Source organism: Pyricularia pennisetigena, assembly GCF_004337985.1.
Source record: "Pyricularia pennisetigena strain Br36 chromosome Unknown Pyricularia_pennisetigena_Br36_Scf_12, whole genome shotgun sequence".
NCBI lineage: Eukaryota > Fungi > Ascomycota > Sordariomycetes > Magnaporthales > Pyriculariaceae > Pyricularia > Pyricularia pennisetigena.
Window position 1 is genome coordinate 458,935 of NW_021940924.1, and position 20,952 is coordinate 479,886.

At 49.0% G+C, this 20,952-nt stretch overlaps 5 protein-coding genes across 5 annotated transcripts; all 5 read left to right on the top strand.

Moving 5' to 3' along the window:
- Positions 1-2,296: 2,296 nt before the first annotated feature.
- Positions 2,297-2,708, top strand: PpBr36_11001 (uncharacterized protein; the record flags this gene model as incomplete). Its single annotated transcript, XM_029898107.1, has 2 exons — positions 2,297-2,595; positions 2,654-2,708. Exons 1-2 carry the CDS (start codon positions 2,324-2,326, stop codon positions 2,706-2,708), a joined length of 327 nt encoding a protein of 108 aa, XP_029743563.1. The 5' UTR covers positions 2,297-2,323.
- A 392-nt stretch (positions 2,709-3,100) lies between these two features.
- PpBr36_11002 (uncharacterized protein) lies at positions 3,101-6,760 on the top strand (the record flags this gene model as incomplete). The annotated part of the gene is made up of 5 exons (XM_029898108.1): positions 3,101-3,494; positions 3,545-4,164; positions 5,586-5,777; positions 5,853-5,938; positions 6,010-6,760. Coding segments are annotated over exons 2-5 (1,140 nt in total), but the record flags the coding sequence as incomplete, so codon positions are not given.
- A 2,818-nt stretch (positions 6,761-9,578) lies between these two features.
- On the top strand, positions 9,579-11,120 carry PpBr36_11003 (uncharacterized protein; the record flags this gene model as incomplete). The annotated part of the gene is made up of 1 exon (XM_029898109.1): positions 9,579-11,120. One exon carries the CDS (start codon positions 9,579-9,581, stop codon positions 11,118-11,120), a length of 1,542 nt encoding a protein of 513 aa, XP_029743604.1.
- A 3,375-nt stretch (positions 11,121-14,495) lies between these two features.
- Positions 14,496-16,851, top strand: PpBr36_11004 (uncharacterized protein; the record flags this gene model as incomplete). Its single annotated transcript, XM_029898110.1, has 3 exons — positions 14,496-14,640; positions 14,693-15,503; positions 16,779-16,851. 3 exons carry the CDS (start codon positions 14,496-14,498, stop codon positions 16,849-16,851), a joined length of 1,029 nt encoding a protein of 342 aa, XP_029743599.1.
- A 2,465-nt stretch (positions 16,852-19,316) lies between these two features.
- Positions 19,317-19,728, top strand: PpBr36_11005 (uncharacterized protein; the record flags this gene model as incomplete). The annotated part of the gene is made up of 2 exons (XM_029898111.1): positions 19,317-19,551; positions 19,653-19,728. Coding segments are annotated over 2 exons (270 nt in total), but the record flags the coding sequence as incomplete, so codon positions are not given.
- Between the last annotated feature and the right edge of the window lie 1,224 nt (positions 19,729-20,952).

The window sequence follows — 20,952 nt, forward strand, 5'->3', positions numbered from 1 at the left end:
CATATCCCCTCTGCTAACACCTCTCGACGAAGAAAAGGCTTTGGACCATCATTAGCTTTCCCCCTGTTTTTCTGTTTTCTTCTGTTATTTGTATTTCATTAAAACCTGTTTTGGGTTACAGAAACATGCCAAAAGGTCATGCCGATACCAACGAGTTCGAAAAGGCGCGTAAGGAGTACCTTTCAAGCCTCGATTTGGCCGTCGCCAAGGGCGCGCGCCGCTGGCTCGAATCGGGTCACCAAATCGTCGTAACGAATCTATGTGCGCTTCTGGATTACGACCTGGCTACGAACGTCCTGATGAGGGCTAAAACTGTTACACCTCGACATCATTCCTCGTTCACGCTTGCGATGTGCCTCAGATCGTAATCACGTAATTTTGACCGTGAATTTTTTTGGTTTCAACAGTAAACCTAGGCAGTGATAGGATACGTCACTGTCAAAAGCTTTAATATGTTGCTGGCCAGCTGGTATTGCGGAACGCTGATGCTTAACGACGCGAATATGCCGAATACGATTACAAGTATTCGGAACTCTACTGGATCTTTATCGATATGAGTTCTTCATCAGCAGCTCCATTCCGCGATATGCCAGTGTTCACCTTTTAAAACCATGAGAGTTGAAGTCAAAACTGCCCGACCCACGTTTTGCCCTATATCGAGGAAAAAGGTCTCACCCAACTATCGGGCCTAATATGGTGCGCCTTTTGCCTAGCGATATCCTAGACAAAAACTGGATTAAATACCGGAAAGGCTTCAGGTCAGAGTTATAGAATTCTAACTCATCAAAGTGCTTTTGCAACGCTGTGATTGTGGACGCTATTTTAGACAGACTGATGTCAATCGTGGGAGTCCATGTGACATGTTGCGACATTACAAAACCCTCCCATGATCCATCCATATACGACTGCATATGGAACAAAGCATTCTGCTCGCATCGTCAACCCCTCTTCTCGGTCGGCCTCCATACCTTCTACCGTCGCTTTCAGTGCTAGCCAATATAACCGCCTTCTGCCCCACAAAAGACTTAAATCCCATCGCTTTTTGCAACTTGGCCGCAAGATGACACCAAATTTTGCGGTCGGCCAGGCCCTGTTTGACCCATGCTTCTGTGCAGCCGTCGTCTGTCTCGCGTCGGAAACAAAGCTCCAACGACTGAAAGTGAAACCCAAACTCGTTCCTGGAGCGATTTAATATGGCACCCACTGCCCCGTGGCAATGCGGACAGATGCCGTGAAGCAAACCGGCAACGGCGGCAAAGGAGTGGCGGGCAGAAACACCGGCAGATAAGCGCGTTAGCGATTGATCGCAGTACCTTCCAGGCTGCAAAGGGTGATATGGGGAAGGTGCGGGGTTCATAATGGGCTTGGCCGAGTGCAATCTCCAACGGCTCTGCAAAAACCTGGCGGGGCTGAAATACGTGATAGTGACTAGTCTTCCCCATCATGTAATTTTCGGGCTTCTGGTCGTGGCATCTAGCATGCTAGAAAGAAAAGTCTGTATTGGGCTTGTGCCCAATGCGTCAAAAACAACTTCCTTTCGATGCACCACAACTGGCGTGTCTCGCTTGGCAAGAAGTCGCCCGAAACGAGTGTATGCCCACCCCTGCCCTCACTGTTGTTCTTTAGTTTACTCACCGGCTTTTTTGAAGCGCACCCAATTCGGGACAATGTCAACTAGAACATGGGCAGATGACTTATAAGATAGAAGGAGCCATCGGAGGCGCATTCCGTGCAGCAAAACAAGGATTTCCAGGAGTGGGTCGTGACAATTTGCGACAGGGGCGTTTTGCAACCAACACCGACAGCCCAGGAGGCATGCCAATGGAATCCTCGTTCCAAGGTCTAAATCACCCTGCATCTTTCGGCTTCCAGAAGTGTTCCAATCCGCCATGAGCCACGCTCGAAATATCGTAATCAATGCTGGCCCAATAATCCTCTGCCGAATTTTGGGTATTTTAACTGTGTCGTAAGACCTTCTAATATAACATTCCGATTTGACCACAACCTAACCCTAACTTCCGGTTCCCTCGATTGATTTCAAATTTAGTTGATTGCGGGATTAATTGCCCTCTCTAACCCTCAATCACCACTCTCGTGTTTCATCCGTGCACGCGAACCAACTGGCTAATCAAAACCCGCGCATCAATGACTTCGGCTCAAGGTGGTCGTGCCATAACAGTTAAAGGAAGAAGAAAAAAACAGTTAGTCGCTTGCCAAAGAAAAATCGAAAACATCAGGTTAGTTCCTACTTGGAATAGTCAATAGCCGATGCGCTAATCCCTAATATCGACCAGTTTCCTTTAGTTTTTGTGCAGGCTTCAACATGGCAACTACGCGTTTCAGGCTCGTCTTCCGCGCTCCGTTGTGCTCGGTCGATGCGTGCAAGCAGGCTATATTCCAGGCAGGAGCAGGAAAATACAAAGAATATTCCGAGTGCTGTTTTACGGTCGTTGGGACAGGCCAATTCCGACCCGGTGACGCCGCCAACCCTCACATCGGCCGAGTGGGAAACCTTGAGAATGTGGAAGAGGCAAGGGTCGAAACGGTGTGTATTGGTGAAGAAATCATCAAAGCAGCCGTTGAAGCGCTGAAGATGTAAGTATGCCGTTCGCAAGTTACATTTCTACCGGACAGGTTATACTCACATAGCTAGTGCCCATCCTTACGAGGAGCCTTCATACGAGGTTTACAAACTCGAGGACTATTAATGAGGTTTCTGCTGGCATTCTGGCTAGTTACTCGCTCAATTAAGTGTCTTTTTTAAGAATCAATCTCGTCGCCATGCATGCATGATATAAGTATCCAATTCTGTCTAGAAATTCTATGTGCCCAGTTGAAATAAATTCTCCGTATCGTCAATCCAATAAATTCTGCGCAAAATGGGCTAACAACGTAACAGGATGTGGTAATCAACCGTGCACGGGCCACTTGTTGACCGAGGTCAACAAGTGGCCCGTGCACCATTACATTGGGAGGCTGCGGGGATGTGCCAGAAAAATTAGCCGCTGGGATATCTAGCTACCTAAGCATCTTCACATTTCAATTGTTACCGTAACTTCAAGTTTGCATTCCCTGACCGATTTGTCGCTTTGCAAACACGATGACGCCACCACCACCCGAATTAGTGAGCGGAGGCTTTTATGTTGTTTACGAGGAAGATTTGGCCGGCGCACCTCCGGGAGTGTTGGAGTTTCTCTCAAGCCTAAAGAACAATCGCGACAATGCAAGAACTCGCAGGAATGATCAAAAGACGAAAGAACAATTCGAGGCGGTGCCAAAACAGCTTAGAGAACTTGTTGAGCAGTTAAAGCGGACGATCGAACGATCGATCAAGCAGTACGGGTTCAGCAGTGAGGCCCATCTCGAAGCGCCATTCTGGTCTGATGTTTCGAACAGTATCGATGTTTTCGTCACTACAGCCACTTCTATGCTAAGTAGACAAGACGAAGATATGGGATGCCTCTTTGCGATTGATAAGCCTCAGCAAAAGCAATGTGAGTAAGCACATACCATCAAGCAGACATGAGAACTGATAAAGTCATAGTATTACCCTTCGATTTCGATGCCATCATGGTCGATACCCCAGCTCAAACAGCTAAAAATGACGAAAGCTGTCATCACACACCCCTAACTAAGGGGCAGTACCAGGAATGGGACCAGGATAATTCCAGCATCAAAATGGAGCAGGTCGGATCACCACCAATTAACATTGAGTCGCTGCCTCTGGAATATCCAAACGCTTAAGCCGCTTTGCCAAATCTTGCTGAGTCCGACTCAGACGACCTTGAGAACTTGGTTCAATTCGGCATAAACATATGGCCTGAGAAGAAGTTAGACCAATTTCGACCCGGGCAGCCTGTGACTGCAGGGATTCTGAACGAGCTTTTATGTAAAATTCTACCGGCTCCATATGCCATTGGCATTCCTCCCCGAAGAATTCATAAATTGAAAGAAACATGTGCCGGCTGTGTCATTCCCTATTATGTCAACGAAATCGATCAGCTTACAAGGGTGGAAAGCGAAAAAAATCACTTTGTGGTTGCAATTGTCGATATGGAGAACAAAAAATTCACATCTTGGGGGATGACTGAAGAGATGCACCGAAGTTCAAGAGTTGAATATGAAAAAGCGCTAGGTATTAGCCTTGCAGAGGACAGGTGCAAGGTGAGCAAGTTAACCTATTCTGGAGATTTGATTAAACAGGTTGCTAACTACAACAGCTTGGGAATTATGCCGGTAACACCTGTGCTTTTCGCTGCGTCGAGGCTGTGCGATGCTATTTTAAAAAAGACCAGTCTGTAAGAGACGAGATCTCCGTTCGCTTGTTTTTCCTGCGACAACTGTTGGAATCTTGAAGAAGCACGGAAAACACAGCAACAAAACCACAACCGCTCCGCCACAAAACCACTACTGCAGTCGGGGATTCTTTGCAGCCCTCATCTTTCCTCGAGCCGACTGTCGCGACTATGCAGGGTAAGCACCCTGGGATCCTGGCCACGTGCAATCTACCCTTGTTGCAGTCAGACAACGGTCGCAAGTCTGAAAATACCGGTCAAGCTGTCGAATCTCTTCTTCACCAAATGACGAGCGCTCTTCAACCCATTGTTTCGACCAAGCAATCTAGTCAAGCAAAAAAAGGCGACGAACAATGTTTCATGCAGTTAACTGCTGATTTTGACAGCCTCGTTTGCAAAAAAGACATCGATTTAATAAATTTGTCAAATAAATCCAAAATTGACAGACGAATAAACATCGACCGACCTTTCTCAAAGCGCGTTGCAAGCGAGCATGCGTCATCTAGCTGCAGCCCAGAAGAGGAAGACGATGGTATCGCGTTGGCTGGACCGCTACCAAAGCGGAAGGATAAGCATGCCCCGTCACCTAGAATCTTGGCAAAACAGTTACTTGGCCCTGGAGGGGCCGAGCGCCTCAAGCGCCACATACTTACTTTCGCAAGAAGCGCACCTGCTTTTCCAGAAGCTTTCGATGAGCATGGGGATCGTACAAAGCAAATTTGCGAGATTCTAAACCTTGCGAAAGATTGGGAGGAGAAGTCTGCGTTTAGCAAGCTAGTGGGCCTCATTCTGAGGACCCACGGCGTGGAACTTATCAATGCCGAAGCCAGGAGTATGCTCAAATTGGATGAGAAGGCTCCGGACCCCTTGGTACCAAAAGCCATCATTGATCGAATATCTCCACATCTTCCCTCACAGCGAACACCGGCCTCTCTCAGGTCTTGGTTGACACAGACACGCAGGCTTCTCATGATCAAGGATTTTTTGCCGTTCATGCCTTTCGGCAGCAGCGGCCTTGCCACATTCAGAAATTATGAACGATCGACAAACAAAGAGATTGAACAACTTTGCAACATTCTCAAGAAAGATCCACGTGCACAACAAATGGCAAAGGTCGGCCGGGCATTCCGAGACTGCGTTCTCCAACGTCGCGCATATCTCTGGGCTAGTTTTAGCCCAGAGGAGCTTTCAAAACTGTCACAAGACACTTTGTTTCACTTGGTCACCATCACGGGCGGGACTTGCGACGTGTGCAAAGCGAATAAATGTAACCTAATTCCCGTTTGCCAGGCTCTGGCATCGAAGCAGCCGAGTTTTCCACGGCCTCAACTTCAACTTGTACTGCCAAGAAAGATTTCGGATACCGCCGAATCAATTCAGTTTTGTGTCAAAGGAGACATTGGGGGTCTGCAGCGCTTGTTTTCTCTAGGTCTTGCATCCCCAAGGGACGAGAGCCATTCTCGTGGGTTTAGTCTGTTAAGAGTAAGTTACAACCACGCTCTTCTTCATCAAAAGCCATAATATGGTGATATGATAAGTGGCTAACATTATTTCAAGTGGGCGCTATATGGTGGCCACAGTGGAATGCACAACTATGAGATTGTTCGATTTTTAGTCGATCAAGGGGCCTACGTGGACAATGAGTAAGTCAGAATGCAACTCTTTCCTCCACCTTGCATGAACAAGGCTAATCGCAGATGGAATATCGCAATAGGTCGTACGAAATTGTGGGCTATTTCAAACTCCGCAAGATGTACACCAAATCCCACGAGCAGGCGCTTTGTTGCGTTCAACGTCAAGACAGAGATTGGTTGGAAGAGCAAGACTTTCCTCAGATCCACCGCATCGTCCTGGATCTGTCATCGAGGTCACTTGAAAGCGAACTTGACGAGCACCCAAGCGCGGTCTTCGATATAGATGCACAAGGCCGCACCGCGCTCGACTGGGCCACAGCTCGAGCCCAACTGGATCAAATGAGGCGTTTGATAACTTTCGGCTCCGACGCAAATTCGATGGACATCACTGGCCGTACTACAATCCTGCATGCAGTCGATAGCTATAGTGTCGAAGCCCTTCGCATTGTCCTTGAGGCTGGGGCATGCCCTGATCCAAAGATACCAGAAGGTTTATTGCGAGGTAGCCCCCTCACCTCGGCATGTTTGAACAGTTTGCCCGGGATGGTCAGTTTACTTCTTGAATTTGGCGCTGATATTGATGCGCCCAATCCCGAGGGCTTAACGGCATTGCATTCAGCAGCCATTTCGCAAAATATCGACTGTGCGAGAATATTACTCGAACAAGGGGCCAATCTAGGCTACCTTGCAGCCAACGGACGCTCGCCACTCATGACGGCAATGATACATAACAGCCATTCGATATTAAGACTTTTCTTGAGCAGATCCGTCGATCGTTTTGATGGAGCCCAGCTTTTGCCCACCATAGCAAAATACGCGGATTCGGAGACAATGTCAATTCTGTCATTGTCGGACTGTTTCTATCTGGTTGAGCCTGATAACGTTTCATCTTGCCGCGCAATTTTGCAGTTTAGGGTTGATTATGACAACACACTGAATCTCGCGTTTGATGCCATGATTTCGGCTTGTACCGGAGCAGTGCCCATGGGCGCATGTGTACTATAGTTACTTGTTAGAAGCTTTACGTTATCGAATTACTACCATCGTTTGGTAGTTCGCCAGTATGCCCTACTTACAATCAAGCCATCATGAGCCACCTTCCCAAGTCACAAAAACTTTACTCGCGCTGTGTAAGGCCGTCCAGGATGTCATGTTGAGATGATACTGATGAGTAATTTCTACCGGAGACCGGAAGGAAAATATCAACTTTATGAAGGGATAAACTCAAGCAATGTCCTATCGTCTCTAATAACCTTCGCGGACGCTGTCCAGGTTGTTAGGAACACTTGCAGCGGTAAGCTATCGCTGGCGGTAAGGCGCACGTGCCAGTCGATCCAATACAGTCGGGTAAAGACGTTAACCATGCCCAGGCTTATTGGCTCGTTACATGCATTGGCCCAGGCCCTCATCTTGTGCGTCTGCTTACGAAAGTTATTTGCCTTTTCATTGATGGACCCGTTTGTCATAAGCCGTCGCAGGTTGGCCAGAGGGGGCACCGCTACCATAAGCTAAACGGGGTGTTTCTGGGCTGACTGCAATTCCGAAATCCCTGTCCTTACACACCTAAATTGTATATCTATATCCGGGCCGGATGCATGTTCCGTGGACCAACCAGGTCAATCAATGCCCATGTTTGCTCGGCGGGCTGTTCGTGAACCCCGGTGATGAGTTGACTTTAATGTGCAGTGACTACGATTATCCGACCCGGATGGCCGAGGTAACATTCCGGTGGCCAGAAGGAAGTCAGCGTGGGTAGCTAAGGAAATGTGTAAATTATCTATTAACTCTCACAAATTGACGAGAGTTGACGAAGCGTGTTTGTCTCAGCGATCCTTCAGCGGTCATGGATGGTTCTCAAAAAGGAAGTCGGTGGGTGCTGAGCCCTACCATTGCAGCTGCGACGCGTTTAAGCGAGGGTATACAGGCTCGGTGAGATGCGACTGATTGCAGACCGCAGATGTCCAATCACAGGTGCAGAAATGGTATTATTAAGCCCCCTTGCTGCGAGGTGAGGTGATCGAGGACTACATTTTGGATTTCCGTTTGACTGACTTGTACTTCACAGTCGAGTATCTAGGGCCTTTTTTTGGGGAGTCACACCGCTGCCGAGGCGGGTTTAGGTCTATCTGGGCACACTTCATGGCTGATGTAAAGAAGTAGTATGTGGTGATATTGCTGAGGATATTGCTGAGAATGTTTTGCTGAAATACGTGGTCTTGAGAAATGATATATGTGGATAAAGGATCTGATCAGTTCAGATAGTCGCATTTCCCGGCCTGACACCCTCATGCTGTCCAATATTTGAAGCTTGCCACACGGAGATGGAGCAGGGCAAAGCGGTGTTTTCAAAATACTGAACACGAGCGTAGGACATACAGATGAAAAAAATATCTTAGTTGCCTTCTTCACCCAGGGTGGGATGTGGCGCTTGTTGGCACAAGCATCCCATAGTATTGTATGATTGGTCAAAATTTCCTCATCTTTACTGTATTGTATTATTATGCCTTTGCTGAAAGGGAGAGGTAGGCCTCACTTTCTAGCTTGTTGCTCGCGCGAGGACATCCATGGAACAGACCTTCCGGTGGTGTTTTATACCCCAAGATTCGAGATACCGTCTTAAAGTGCTTGTTGAGACGTGGGAACAGGCTTTTCGGCGTAGATCTTCCATCGATATAAAAGGCCGGAAGCGAATTATGGCTAATATACGCCTTTTATACCATAGATTCAATTTTTTTGGCCGGCCTCTCCCAGGTCGAGAAACCCCATCCTTTTGGCGCGCATAGCGATTTACAACCCCGTATACATGCGACGGCAACACTCCTTTTTTAAAGGCGATCCCTTTGGCCGTTCCACCTACGGAAAACGCGCCGTAAATGCGGGATCGACGACGAGGCGTAGAATGTATGCCTTTTGGCTTGGTATCACGCCGTCGTGGCGTAATCGGCATTTTCGTTGGGTGTATGGTGGTGAGGGTTGTGGAGGGTTACGCGATTCGAAAAAAAATTTCGCGTTATTTTTGGCGACCCACTGTACTTTTTTTTGTCGAGCTTTCGTTTCCCCCCTTCGTTAGAGGTCGTACCGGGCATTGTAGCCCATTGAGATGGGCTTGGCGAGTGTTGTCTAAGCTGACTGGGAGGGGACAGCAGGTGGCCAACGGGCGGCAGAAAAGGTGTTTGTCCAGGCTGGCTATAACCATGTGCCGACCAAGCACCCCCCAAAGTTGATAGCTGCCTGAGTCCCGGTAGGCGTAATAACGACGAACCCCGATTATACCGGCCATGAAAGTCACAATATAAGTGCTCTGTTCCCGCGTGCTGGCGGGGGCTATCTTCCTCGTAAGGTGGAGTCGCGCGAACCAGATATGAAAACCATATAGCGTAGCTGCTACCGAGTTTGCAGTACCGAACCCATGTATGTTGTAGGCGCCTGTTTGTTTGCCTGAACCCCACAACCCAGAGGAACAGTAGTGGGAGGCCTCCTGGAAAGTGGAAAGGGGTTGAGCGCCGTATGTACCCTCTAAGGCATACTTGGTGTAATTTTAGTAATTCGCTAAGGCGGATAAAGCCAAAGACAGTTGGTCTATAAATGCTTTTGCGTCGTGACTGTATTACCCTTCCACTTTGCTGTTTCCTCTCGTCACTCGCCCACTATGTCACCACAAATACTGCTTCAATCTGCGGCTTTTGCGCCGCAGCCTTCCTCTGTTACTGTCACTGTCGGGTCCAGGGTCGAACCTTGGCTTGCACAACTATTGAGGCGCACCAAAGACAATGATTCGCTTGATAGCGTTTCTGATCATCAAACGTGCCTAAGTAAAGCTTTGTCGTCCCCAAACGCGATCTGGACCCTGGCATCTCTGATTCGCGAACACTCAAAATCTGAACCGAACCCCGAATATTTCTACCAAGTCGTCGATATCGAGGCAGTTATTGTTCTTGTCGATATCCCATGTGATGAGGTCGTATTCGATCTGACCTCGAAAACGATCGAGGCCCTGATCAGCTACTATCAGGACACCTATTACGTTGATGCCGAGGAGAAAGAGCAGCACAAGAGGTTGCATGAGGATTTTGTTCAAGCTATCAACCGCTACGCTTTCCGCATGCCTGCTTCTGTGCTTTATGGGTTGGAAAAAGATGGTACTGGCGAGCCACTTTGTGGGCAGAGTCAAAATGTCAAAACCAAGATTTTGAATCTCATGGAACGCCTGTCACCTCCGCGGTCAACAAGAGTCGAGCCCATCCAGCAGTCGCTCTTGCTGTCTAACTGTCTATGCTTGCAGCGGCGTGATGATTCAAATGACAGACAGAACAGCGATACGGCACCCGCGATACCTCCCAGTACTCTGGAAGCGCACGTCAATGGCCTGAAGGGAGATGCAGCTGCCTTAATCGATATGCGGAATACCGCGTCTTCTGCTGTTTTATCATCACCCACCGTCAACAGGAGTATTGATTGGCAATATCATTCGGATGTAAGGCGATCATCATATGCTGGTCCAGACCAGATATTCCAAAGCCCTGAAAGTCTGCAGGCGCTCCCCCAAGCCAAATTCGACCCATTTATGACAGCCTTTTACGGAGTCCCACCTACCTCTGCCTACCACCCGTCCTTAAGTCACCCGACTTTTGTTGCTTCAGATTGCAGTTCTATGCCAACTGCTATTGCAACGTGTGAAAATCGGTCCGAGGTTGTCGAAGATTTCACGACACTCGTCAATCGATATAAGGACCAGTGGATCCTGGCACTGGGCGGCATGGGCCAAACTCGGCAAGAGGCGCAAGGACTCGGCTTCAACAAGGTCCTCCTGTCCTTTGACCTGACTGCAGAGATGAAATACTCTGTTCCTGACATGAGCGCGAGTGTGCATAATGCTGTCGGCCAGGTCAGACCTTATGCCGAACAAGAGAAGCCTATTGCGGCGATGCTTATTTTCAGTACTCCTTGCGACTGGGGCCTGGATATGGAGATCATTTTAGACCAATGGAACTCCAAAAGTAGCGCTTCTGGTGCTTTATCCAGGACAAGCAGTGGTTTGGGTGCTGAAAACTATGCCAATGACTGCTTGCCAAAATTGTACTTTAAGCGTCGTGACATTGCCAGCTCGATGGAAATCTATAGGCAGGGCTTGGGAACTGCCGCATTCCGGTCTGCGTTGCAAGGCGTTTGTTCACAAGGAGAGAGCCTTTAGCCGGGTCAGGACCTCATGCGGGGCTAGCCCGTAACAAAATCTACGCTAAAATCATTGTACGAATGTGGGGGATCAACTCGGAGGAACGCCTGCGCATGGTTTATCAACAGCGAGGCTCGCAACTGTCCATCTTTTTCTTGCAGAGCTTGTGTTTGATTGTGCCCTTGGGCATGGGAATTTTTAAACATGAACTATCAAGGCCGCGAATCTTGACATTGTTCTTGCTCCCTGTGACTTCTGCGATTGGGGCCAGTCTATGTAAAAACGGGTGGATCCCTCTGCCCCGGGGTAACTTTGTAGAATGCTCAAATCTCGCCGCGGAAAAGCAGTATGGCGCGAGGGAATATTATTGATAAAGTCATAGAGAATAGAAGAAAGTGTCTTTGAGACTCGAGCGAGGATGAAAAGACGAGTATCATTGATCACCTAAAATATAATTCTTGCTTCCGCACCGTATTCAGAAATTGGCGGATCGTGGCATTGTCACAGGATTGAGTTCTGCAACCGCGGTATAAAGGCTAGTTCCACATACACACGTGACAGGCATCCCAACCCAAGTTATGAGTATGACATCAACATGGCGTTGGTTTACCCGCCGAGCAGGCTGAAGAAGCAATGACGCAACCAATTTTCAATGGAAGTGCCTTTGTTCCGGTCATCCGACCAGGTTTCAGACCCAAAAGGCCTCGTTTTAATTTACCTCCTTCTGACGCAAAATTCGGTCCCGATCTCAGTCTGTTCCAAGACACTGTTGCCGCGATGGAGTAGACAAATCTCTCCTCGCATTCCGTCCGTCAAGGTCTCATGCGGTGCTGGCGCTGCAGTCTGCGTCTTGGAACCTTGGAAGGGCTGCACGGCAAGAGGCGAAGGCATGGCCATAGGGGGCGGTGATCCCATCCTGTTGTTCATGGATTCCGAGGATAGCCCGTGGCTCATTGGGCCCACGTCCAAAGTGTAGGTAGCTGTAGTCTTGCATCGCGGTGTTTAGAGTATCACCGCCGACGCCTACATGTCCTGCATCTGGCCAGGCTTTGCAGCCAATGTGGGGAACGAGCAAAGGGTTAGGGTGAAGGTTACAGTTGGCTTCTGCCAAAACGCGGGCCCTGACCTGCGTCAATACTTCCATGCGATTCTATTGGATACTGCAGGATGTGGGGACGCATTTTTGGGCTGTATCGCACGTGACATAGCACGGGAAGCGTTATCCACTCGCTGGCGAGGCCTAGCAACGTCAATGAACAATGTAAGTAGTCTGTCTACTGACCCGCTCGCACTGTTGCAGCTGATGTTCGCTTAACCAGCCGAGTGGAGCACCAGCAGGCACCTCGAGATACTTCGGGGAATGTTTAATTAGAGCAAAAGTAGATGTTTGCAGCTATGTTCTTCAAAGATAGATTTGCTCCAAACTGTACCACTAAAAGACAATGAGGAAAAGTGTGATCACAAAGTTGCATTGTGTGTGCTTCACAAGGTGTCGTGAAGGCTGAGGCCCCATAAATCGAAGTCAAGTGCAACCAGTTGAGAACGACGAACAGCCAACACCCAGACAACCAGGGATGATTGATCCCCTGCGCCGTTTGTCGCGTACCTAGGTTCATTTGACGATTAATTTGGTCGCTTGCAAGGGTGTGCAGCAGGAAGGGTTGGTACAGTCGAATTCTTGTATTGCCAAGCGTTTTGGCCCATTTTCTTTACACACAATGGCACCTACCCTATCCAATTCTCCCAGCCATTATAGGCTTCGAAAGCGCGGTTTTTGGCCTAAACTGGCACATATCGACCTGAAATCGCACTCCCGCGAAATATTCCGCCACTTTTCACTCAACTAACAACATCAGATTCAATACTTATATTGTCAAGCAACCGTGCGAAGGCTACGCGATGATGGGGTCGAGGTGTTGCATCACTCCATGTGCCGACATAAGACGCTGACAATCTCGAGAAGATAGGACTTCCAGAAAAGCTGTCTTAGAAAGACACGTGTAGCAGTCCGAGTTGTGAGCCTTGCCAATCGCTGCACGACAGGCATGTCGTAATTAAAACAAGAATACTCTGTTCTTGGTGGCACGACTTTTAGGTACGGTGTGCCCTGTCACGTAAGAATTATGCCCTCCTGGTGATATACATAGTATTGCTTTTGTTGGGCCGGTGCAGAAACGCCGCTTGAGTGATCCATAGGCGGAGATGGGTACTGCTGGCCAGGCCATGAATCAGATGACGCTCCAAGTCCTGGCGTATTAAGTTGAGCGGAGGCCATTTGCAATTTTCAGTCCAGTCATGCCGGTCCCTTCTTCGAATGATAGTTTTGTGCGAGCATATTGAGGCCTCCAAGTGTTTTCGAACCCTTCGTACCGTTGCTGCTGAGCGTAAATCCGATTCAAGCAAAAAACCAATCATTATAAGTCAAGTAATCCACCAAGAAAGCGTGACTTAGCCAGCAAGTAATACTGTGTTCGGATTGGCTTATGGCAATATGGAAAAGAAATCAGGGCATGCAACATTAGACAAAGCATGGTAGAGCACATATTTCCTCGGTTTCTTGGCTCGGTGACGCCGAAGACCATCAGTTGATACGTTAGCATATAGCCGAGAGCCTTGCCAATAAAGATTGACCCCCGAAAGAGGGCCAACCCAATATATTCCAATTTTGGAATTTTCTCTTTGTTTTTCTTTGTTTTTTTCTGGTTTTTTCTTCCGGTTAATATCTGTTTTATTTTCCGACATTTGTATAAAAACAACCTAGCAAACAAGCTGAAAAATTAAATAAAACCGCGAATTAAAACCCTAACGCAGCAGTCAGTGGGCGTCTTACAGAGCAGTGGTCCTAGCGCCCTGCCAGGCCAGTAGCCCAAGGAGGAGGATGAGAAGGCATTGGAAGGGCCCACCCACTGATAAGACTATCAGCACGTGCATTTGGATGGCTGGCAGCAACCACAATTTCGATTTTACCTCGGTCGTGTCCGACGGTCCTTCCATCTCAGCACCCAATCCGCCATGGCAGATAGACCCAGGCGAGCGATTATTATTGGAAAGGGTCCGTGTCTCGTTCAATTCGATCCGCGAAGATAAAAAGGCCCCACGCAATGCGGACGCAGGACAATTTGACAAGGAATAGCAAATCCAGGCGCCGTTAAACGTGCTCCTCAATTGACACGCAAGAACTCGGGAAGTCATTCACGGCTTTCTAAGCACGACGCAAAACCTTCCCGCTGCCGACCTGCTATCTGATAGGAAAGGTCGTGGTATCCTTTGAGGCCTTCTACGACTTGAACCCTCGCTCTCCGAACATTTCGCCTTCAACCGCGCCGAGCCTTTCATGCATACAGCCGTTGCCCTGATCTGGATCAAGTCTACCGCGCCGTTATCAAGTCCACCATGACAGATCGATCTCAGTCAGAGATCATTAGAGATAACCCTATCGGAACCGGCCTTGCTGTCTTTCACGCATCATTCTATTCGATCTGCGACGAGAAGGAGGTGCCGCGCACCCCTGACGCGGTGGGCCAACTTGACCAAGAAGGTAGAAAGACCTGCCGGCCTCGCTTTAGTACGCCCCTCTAACCTTGACTCAGATCTCCAAACCGTTGTCCTCCTCCTTCTTTCGACGCTACAGATCCTTCCCGCCTCTCGTCTGCTCCGCTCCAGCGGCACAGGCAAAAACGTCCTCGGCGACATTGCAAGACTCAATTCGGCCGTTGCTTCCGACGACTTCGACCTCGACCGTATCAAGCCCCTCCTGCGTGCAGCCCTCGCCGATGATCCAAACGATGCCCTGATCTGGGATCAAGTCTACCGGGCCGTCGCCAAGTCCACCCCTCCTCCCCGCCTGGTGCCATCTGTACTATCTTCCTTCCAGCAAACCCCATGGCTACACAACACTGGCAGTTTCGCCAACTCCTCGGAATACCGTCAAGATGTGGACAGGGTCCTCAGGTTGGAGCTTGGTCCTCTCTATGTTGGGCTTCCTGGCGCCCGCGAGGCTTTTTTCAGGCGCGTGGCAGGCCTGCATGCAGCTTCTGAGGCCGTCTTGAAGAAGTGCACCGAAGGCGACGATCCACTTTTTGGCAGCGAAGGGTGGCGCGGATGGCCGTCAGATGCAAAGGAAAGCGACGTACTGGCATGGTTTGACGATATAATCCCAAAGTTGGACGCATTTACAGAGACCTATAGGCCGACCCCAACACGCCGACGAAGACCACTGGCACGGCCTAATAAGCCGATTCAGGGTTCAACAGGAGAGCGGAAGCTGGACATCGGCTTGGTCGATGACCCTGAGGCCGGAAAAGATTCAAAATGTCACTGGTCGCATATCCTTGTGCCTGGAGAGCTCAAGAGCAACCGCTCTGCCGACAAAGCCTCAAAGGCATGGCTTGATCTGGGGAGGTACGCGAGAGAAGTCCTCGCANGTCTGCAGAGAGATAGCCTCGCGGATTGGGTTCATAACCCAGTCGCGCATTTGTGCGTCTCGTCAACTTTGCATTTGAATTCCTCCCCAACAAAACAGTAGATTCATATCCCATAAAATGGGGTGTACTCCTTGCTACCACTCTCTCTCTCTCTCTCTCTCGGGGAGCCCGCAGTCTTCACGCTTTGCTGTATCTCGCTGTCGCTGTTGTCCTCGAAGTCGGAATCGGGTTCAAAGGGCAACAGGTCCTTGATTGATCCTGGCGTACTGCTTCTCCTCGCACCCGTCCTCGGTACAAAGCATTACTTATTACAAAATTTCAGCCGCAAAAACCCAGTTCGAAAAATTGCAAATGGCCTCCGCTCAACTTAATACGCCAGGACTTGGAGCGTCATCTGATTCATGGCCTGGCCAGCAGTACCCATCTCCGCCTATGGATCACTCAAGCGGCGTTTCTGCACCGGCCCAACAAAAGCAATACTATGTATATCACCAGGAGGGCATAATTCTTACGTGACAGGGCACACCGTACCTAAAAGTCGTGCCACCAAGAACAGAGTATTCTTGTTTTAATTACGACATGCCTGTCGTGCAGCGATTGGCAAGGCTCACAACTCGGACTGCTACACGTGTCTTTCTAAGACAGCTTTTCTGGAAGTCCTATCTTCTCGAGATTGTCAGCGTCTTATGTCGGCACATGGAGTGATGCAACACCTCGACCCCATCATCGCGTAGCCTTCGCACGGTTGCTTGACCTCATTGTTGCAACTGCATTACTCGCGGTGCCTTCTGCAAGCATATCTAGTCAATCTGATAACTTAGCCGCAGTCGCTTGGATCGCCAGCTCCATTCTTGATGAATTTACCTTGTACGTCTACCTCCGGTCGGGAGCAGCGGAAACAGTATCCGGGTGGCTGTACCTACGTGTACGAGGTATTTATGAGTGACGAAGTGAATGCATATCCCAGTTTCTTGGCCTTTCAGGAGGGCGTTCGGCAAGGACAACAGGAACCCCGGCCAGGTTGACTTGCTTCTACGGTGTAGTGTCCTCGTGGCCTTGCGGACTCCGACAAAAGGCCATGCCCGAAAGCCTGCATGTTCTAGTGTTCATCCGCAATGATTGGAGGCGGCTCAGAAATACATAGTATACCCGAAAGATCTCATGGGTGAGTCACTCACTCGTGACTATTCATGTGACCTATGCTTAGTCACGAGTGTGCCAGATCTGGCTCACAGCTTTACGTCCACAACAGGGATATAACCATTTCCAGGCCGCCCGTGGTAGATTTGGTGGAGCCGCGTCCAGAGTCCGGGCTAGAGGCATGAATCACCCTGAACCCTGCTCATAGTCATCGGGTAAACGCCGGACCAGCCCGCTGACTAAGAGTCATGGCGTAATCAAAACAAAGAATTGTTTACTGTCAATCCTACACAAAGCATTGTTATCGTCAACCTACCACCTAGCAGCTACCATCAATCTTGCCAAATCATGAGAAGTACCCGTGAGCTGCCAAGTAAAGCTGGGGCCCAAATCTCGTTCAGGTTATGTCTTATCCAATACCTGCGCACATGCATTTGTTAGCCTGCAGGATTTCGTTCCATTGAGTTATTGCGCATAAAAGTCAGGCGCATGCCACCTGAAATTGGAATCGGAAACGGCTGCTACTACGATTGCAGTCAAAAGGAAAAAATTTAGAGGCAAACAGAAGTTTAACAGTGGGCCGAAACCTGAACTGCGCAATTTGGAACCATTTTTGGGGACATTTCCTACCATGGAAAGTCTACTAGCGCGAAATGATAGAAATGTGCGATATGTGACTCATGTGCCTGAACAAGTTGCTAGACGTATCTTTTTTGACCTAGCTTATGATTTGCACTTAACCTGACCAAGCTCAAGCTCTTATATCGACATCTTTGCAGATCAGAACCATATGTCTCACGGAAAATTCTCACATTACAGATCGCAAACAACTGCCGGCAACGCGCCTGATCGATTGCCAGCCGAGTCGAAGGGCAAGAGGATGCGCTCAAAATCCACATCTGTTTTTGTAGTAGTAGTAGTAGTAGTAGTAGTAGTAGTAGTAGTAGTAGTAGTAGTAGTAGTAGTAGTAGTAGTAGTAGTAGTAGTAGTAGTATTATTATTATTATTTAACGCCGGGCTCGGCCCGGCTTGTTAGTGAAACTAGCCGATAACGATTGAGCCAACAAGGTAAATGGCCCCAGAGGCGAGCGATAAAGCGAAACAAGCGAATATAATATGGGTCTCGATAATGGTTGGGTAAAGCTCCGTAATAATGGCCGCTCGCATCTGATCGTACTCTGGGCCTTCTCGTTTGAATAGGGCATTGGATTCTATTGGCGCCGCGTTTCCAATGGTGATCGCGAAGGTGACCAGTATGATAAGGGCCTGGCGAAAGGACGACATGGCGGACATGGCTTGTGGGCGAGTGCGAGGTGGCTCAATATAGGTTATTTTGGAGCGCCTTGAAAGCGAGCGTGTATGAACGTGCGTTGAGGAATCAGGGCTGGTTTTGATTTCTGCAGATACAATAATATAGGATGTTCTTTGTCACTGACTTTTGTGTTTGTGTGGGAAAAGGGATTAAGAAAAGATTTGCGTTGGGTAGTCGTTTATTTATGTTTCTCGAGTCCAATGGTGAATAGCAAATGGACCTTTCGTCCCACATGCCAGAGAAGTCCCCTTTGTGCGTTTTGGTGCTCAAGATATCGGAGAGGTCTCGTGAATTTTGGCTGTTATCTGCCCAATGGCTGGGCGGCCAAAACTGCAGTTTGGCTGAATCATACAATCTCTTGATCTCCCGGTCGGGGTAAAGGGGGTTGTCGGCTGCAGATGCTGCCAGCTCTTCCAAATTGGCTTGCGAGCGAAGGCGCCTCGAGCCCACCCTTAGTCTGATTTGTGCCGTTTGTCCTGGGTCACCCGGCAATGGCTGGTCGACCAGATCCAAGTAAGTCTGGCAGCTCGAGTGGTAACACCGCAGGAGTGAGTTGTTCAATGTCAACAAAGGTAGGGTTGCAGAGTCGTCTCCGGGGTGTACTGTATGTGGCGATCGGCCGGTGGGCGCCTCCGGATTAGGATATCCTGAGCCAAGAACATGGTGACAAACTTAGGCTGCGAGGCGATGGCAGCCTACTATGTCTTATTAACGAGCGGCGGGTTCAAAAAAATGGCAATGAGTTTAGAACAGGCTTTACAAAAATGTCGTCGATTTTAGTGAAGGTTGCGCGTGCAACCGCTAGTCCCTAAAATGGAATGCATTCAGTTTGGAAAAACTTATTATATTTTGAGAACTTTGTTAAACTTAGCTTTTCGAAAACAAGATCAAAATCTCTGTCGATCGTGTACATTTGCCGCATTTCGATCTTGACACCATGGATTAGGGGTCTGTGGTCAAGTTGATGAAGTGGATCAAGTAGCAAATACAGGATAGACAGACTTGTTGCTCTCCGATGTTTCCTAGCTAACTGCCTGAATGCTACCCCAAGTTACCCTTTCAAAAGGCTCGGTGGAAGGAAAGGCCAATAGGAACGAGTCCGACCCAAATCGATTTTAACCCAATTCCATACCCCAGCGCCACGATACCTTTCGAAAGAACACCGCCAAACCGCGTTGGCGAACCACGGGAAATAAAGGCAACCACCCACTAACCCAGCCTAAACTCAAGCCTAAACGCTCGACCGACCAAGACCCCTCTGATAATCAGGAGCCATCATGGAAAGGTCAAAAAGCTCGAGACAGCAGTAATAGTAGCGGTAAGCCAGCGCAAAACCAAGAGTGCACCCGAGGAGATGTCTTCATAGCGGCCCGTCTCTCGGTACCGCGAGGTGGTCAAATCGCCGCCCAACGCCTGACCGAAGCCGCGAGACGTGCGCTTCGAGCAGGAGCTGACGGGCGAGGGCTACCAGCGGAACTGCCTCCTTTGAGCATTAGCTTCACCCTCAATCTTCGTCATACATGTTTGAGCCTCCTGATCACATACGCAAAATGGATGAGATGCCTCACAGACAGTGACCTGTGCAAGTTCGCAACTCTAATGTGCTTCAAAGGTATAACATTTAAACTTTTAGCATTGACAACCTCATTGAATTCTGACTGTGGTACATGACAGTGACCGCAAATGCACTCATAAGGAGGCCTCCGTGATGAATTGTGTTTGCTGCAAGTATATATTGGGGAGTTATTAAGAAAAGAAGGAGCTATAGTGCCTGGGCACCTCGCTTGCACACGGAGGCTGAGGATAAACACCGGGGAACATATCCGGCCTTTCCTGGGACTTTTTAGAGCCCAATCAGCCGCGAGAGCCAAGACCGGGCCATGGAACCGCCCAGGCCAGATTTGTTCGTTGGTGTTTGCCTTTGTTTGGCATGGTTCGCCAACGCGGCTGGGCAAGGCTTGGATTCCTTTGAAAGATATCTTTCGTTGCATATAATCCCAGTGCCCAAAGGTAACAAGTGGCAATACCCCTGAGAGGCTGCATATCCTCCTCCTGCCAACCTGTACATATTTGGAAACGGTTAGGGCAGGGAATATTTTAAGATGCAGATCCACTCAAAAATACCCCAGGTAAGTGCCGGAATGCTACGCCGAAGCCACCCCTAAAGGCTCCGTGGAGGTAAATGCCAATAGGAACGAGCCCGTCACAAAACGCACCCCTGACCAGAATCAACTTTACCACCGACTTTTCGTCATACCTGTTTGAACCTCCCTGCTCAAAACCGAGGGCCAACAAGTCCAATCGATCTCACTTTTGTTCACAGACGCAAATGGCTCAAATGCCTCACAGACAGTGGCCTGTTGGGGGTAGGAGATTACGCGGCGAGCTCCCTATGTTGTTGATAACTCGCTACTTTACATGATTGTAGCAGCCACAATTCATCATGGAGGCCTCCTAATGGGTGCATCTGCGGTCACAGGCGGATCTTTTGGCATACGGGTATGGTCGTATTGCTGAAGCTAGCCGGGTCGTTGTGCCTATTCGGGGATGCTCTGCTTACCTCAGCCCACTTACCCATGCCCAGACATCGCGTCACCGTTACATCAACGAGGGAGCTTACAAGCCAAAGATGCGTAAACATACATTGGTAGCCTGGTTGCCTACTTTCTTCTCTGGCAGGCCTTCACTCCCCTTCTATTAAAGCTTCTTGCTCGCTACTTCCTTTTGTCTTGATCCCATCGATTCTTCTATATTCGCAGAACAAAGAAAATCTGTCAACCCTTCCAACACCACAAACATCACCATGGAAGATCAGATCTTTCAGAACTTCCGCATCCCACATTCATACTCTCAAGAAAATCATGACACCGAAAACACAATTACCGGCCAGCAAGTAAGCCTTAGACTAAGCCCTGAGCAGCACCGACTTGAAGGTGAAATTTCAACAAAATCGGTATTCTAATGCATCCCCTGA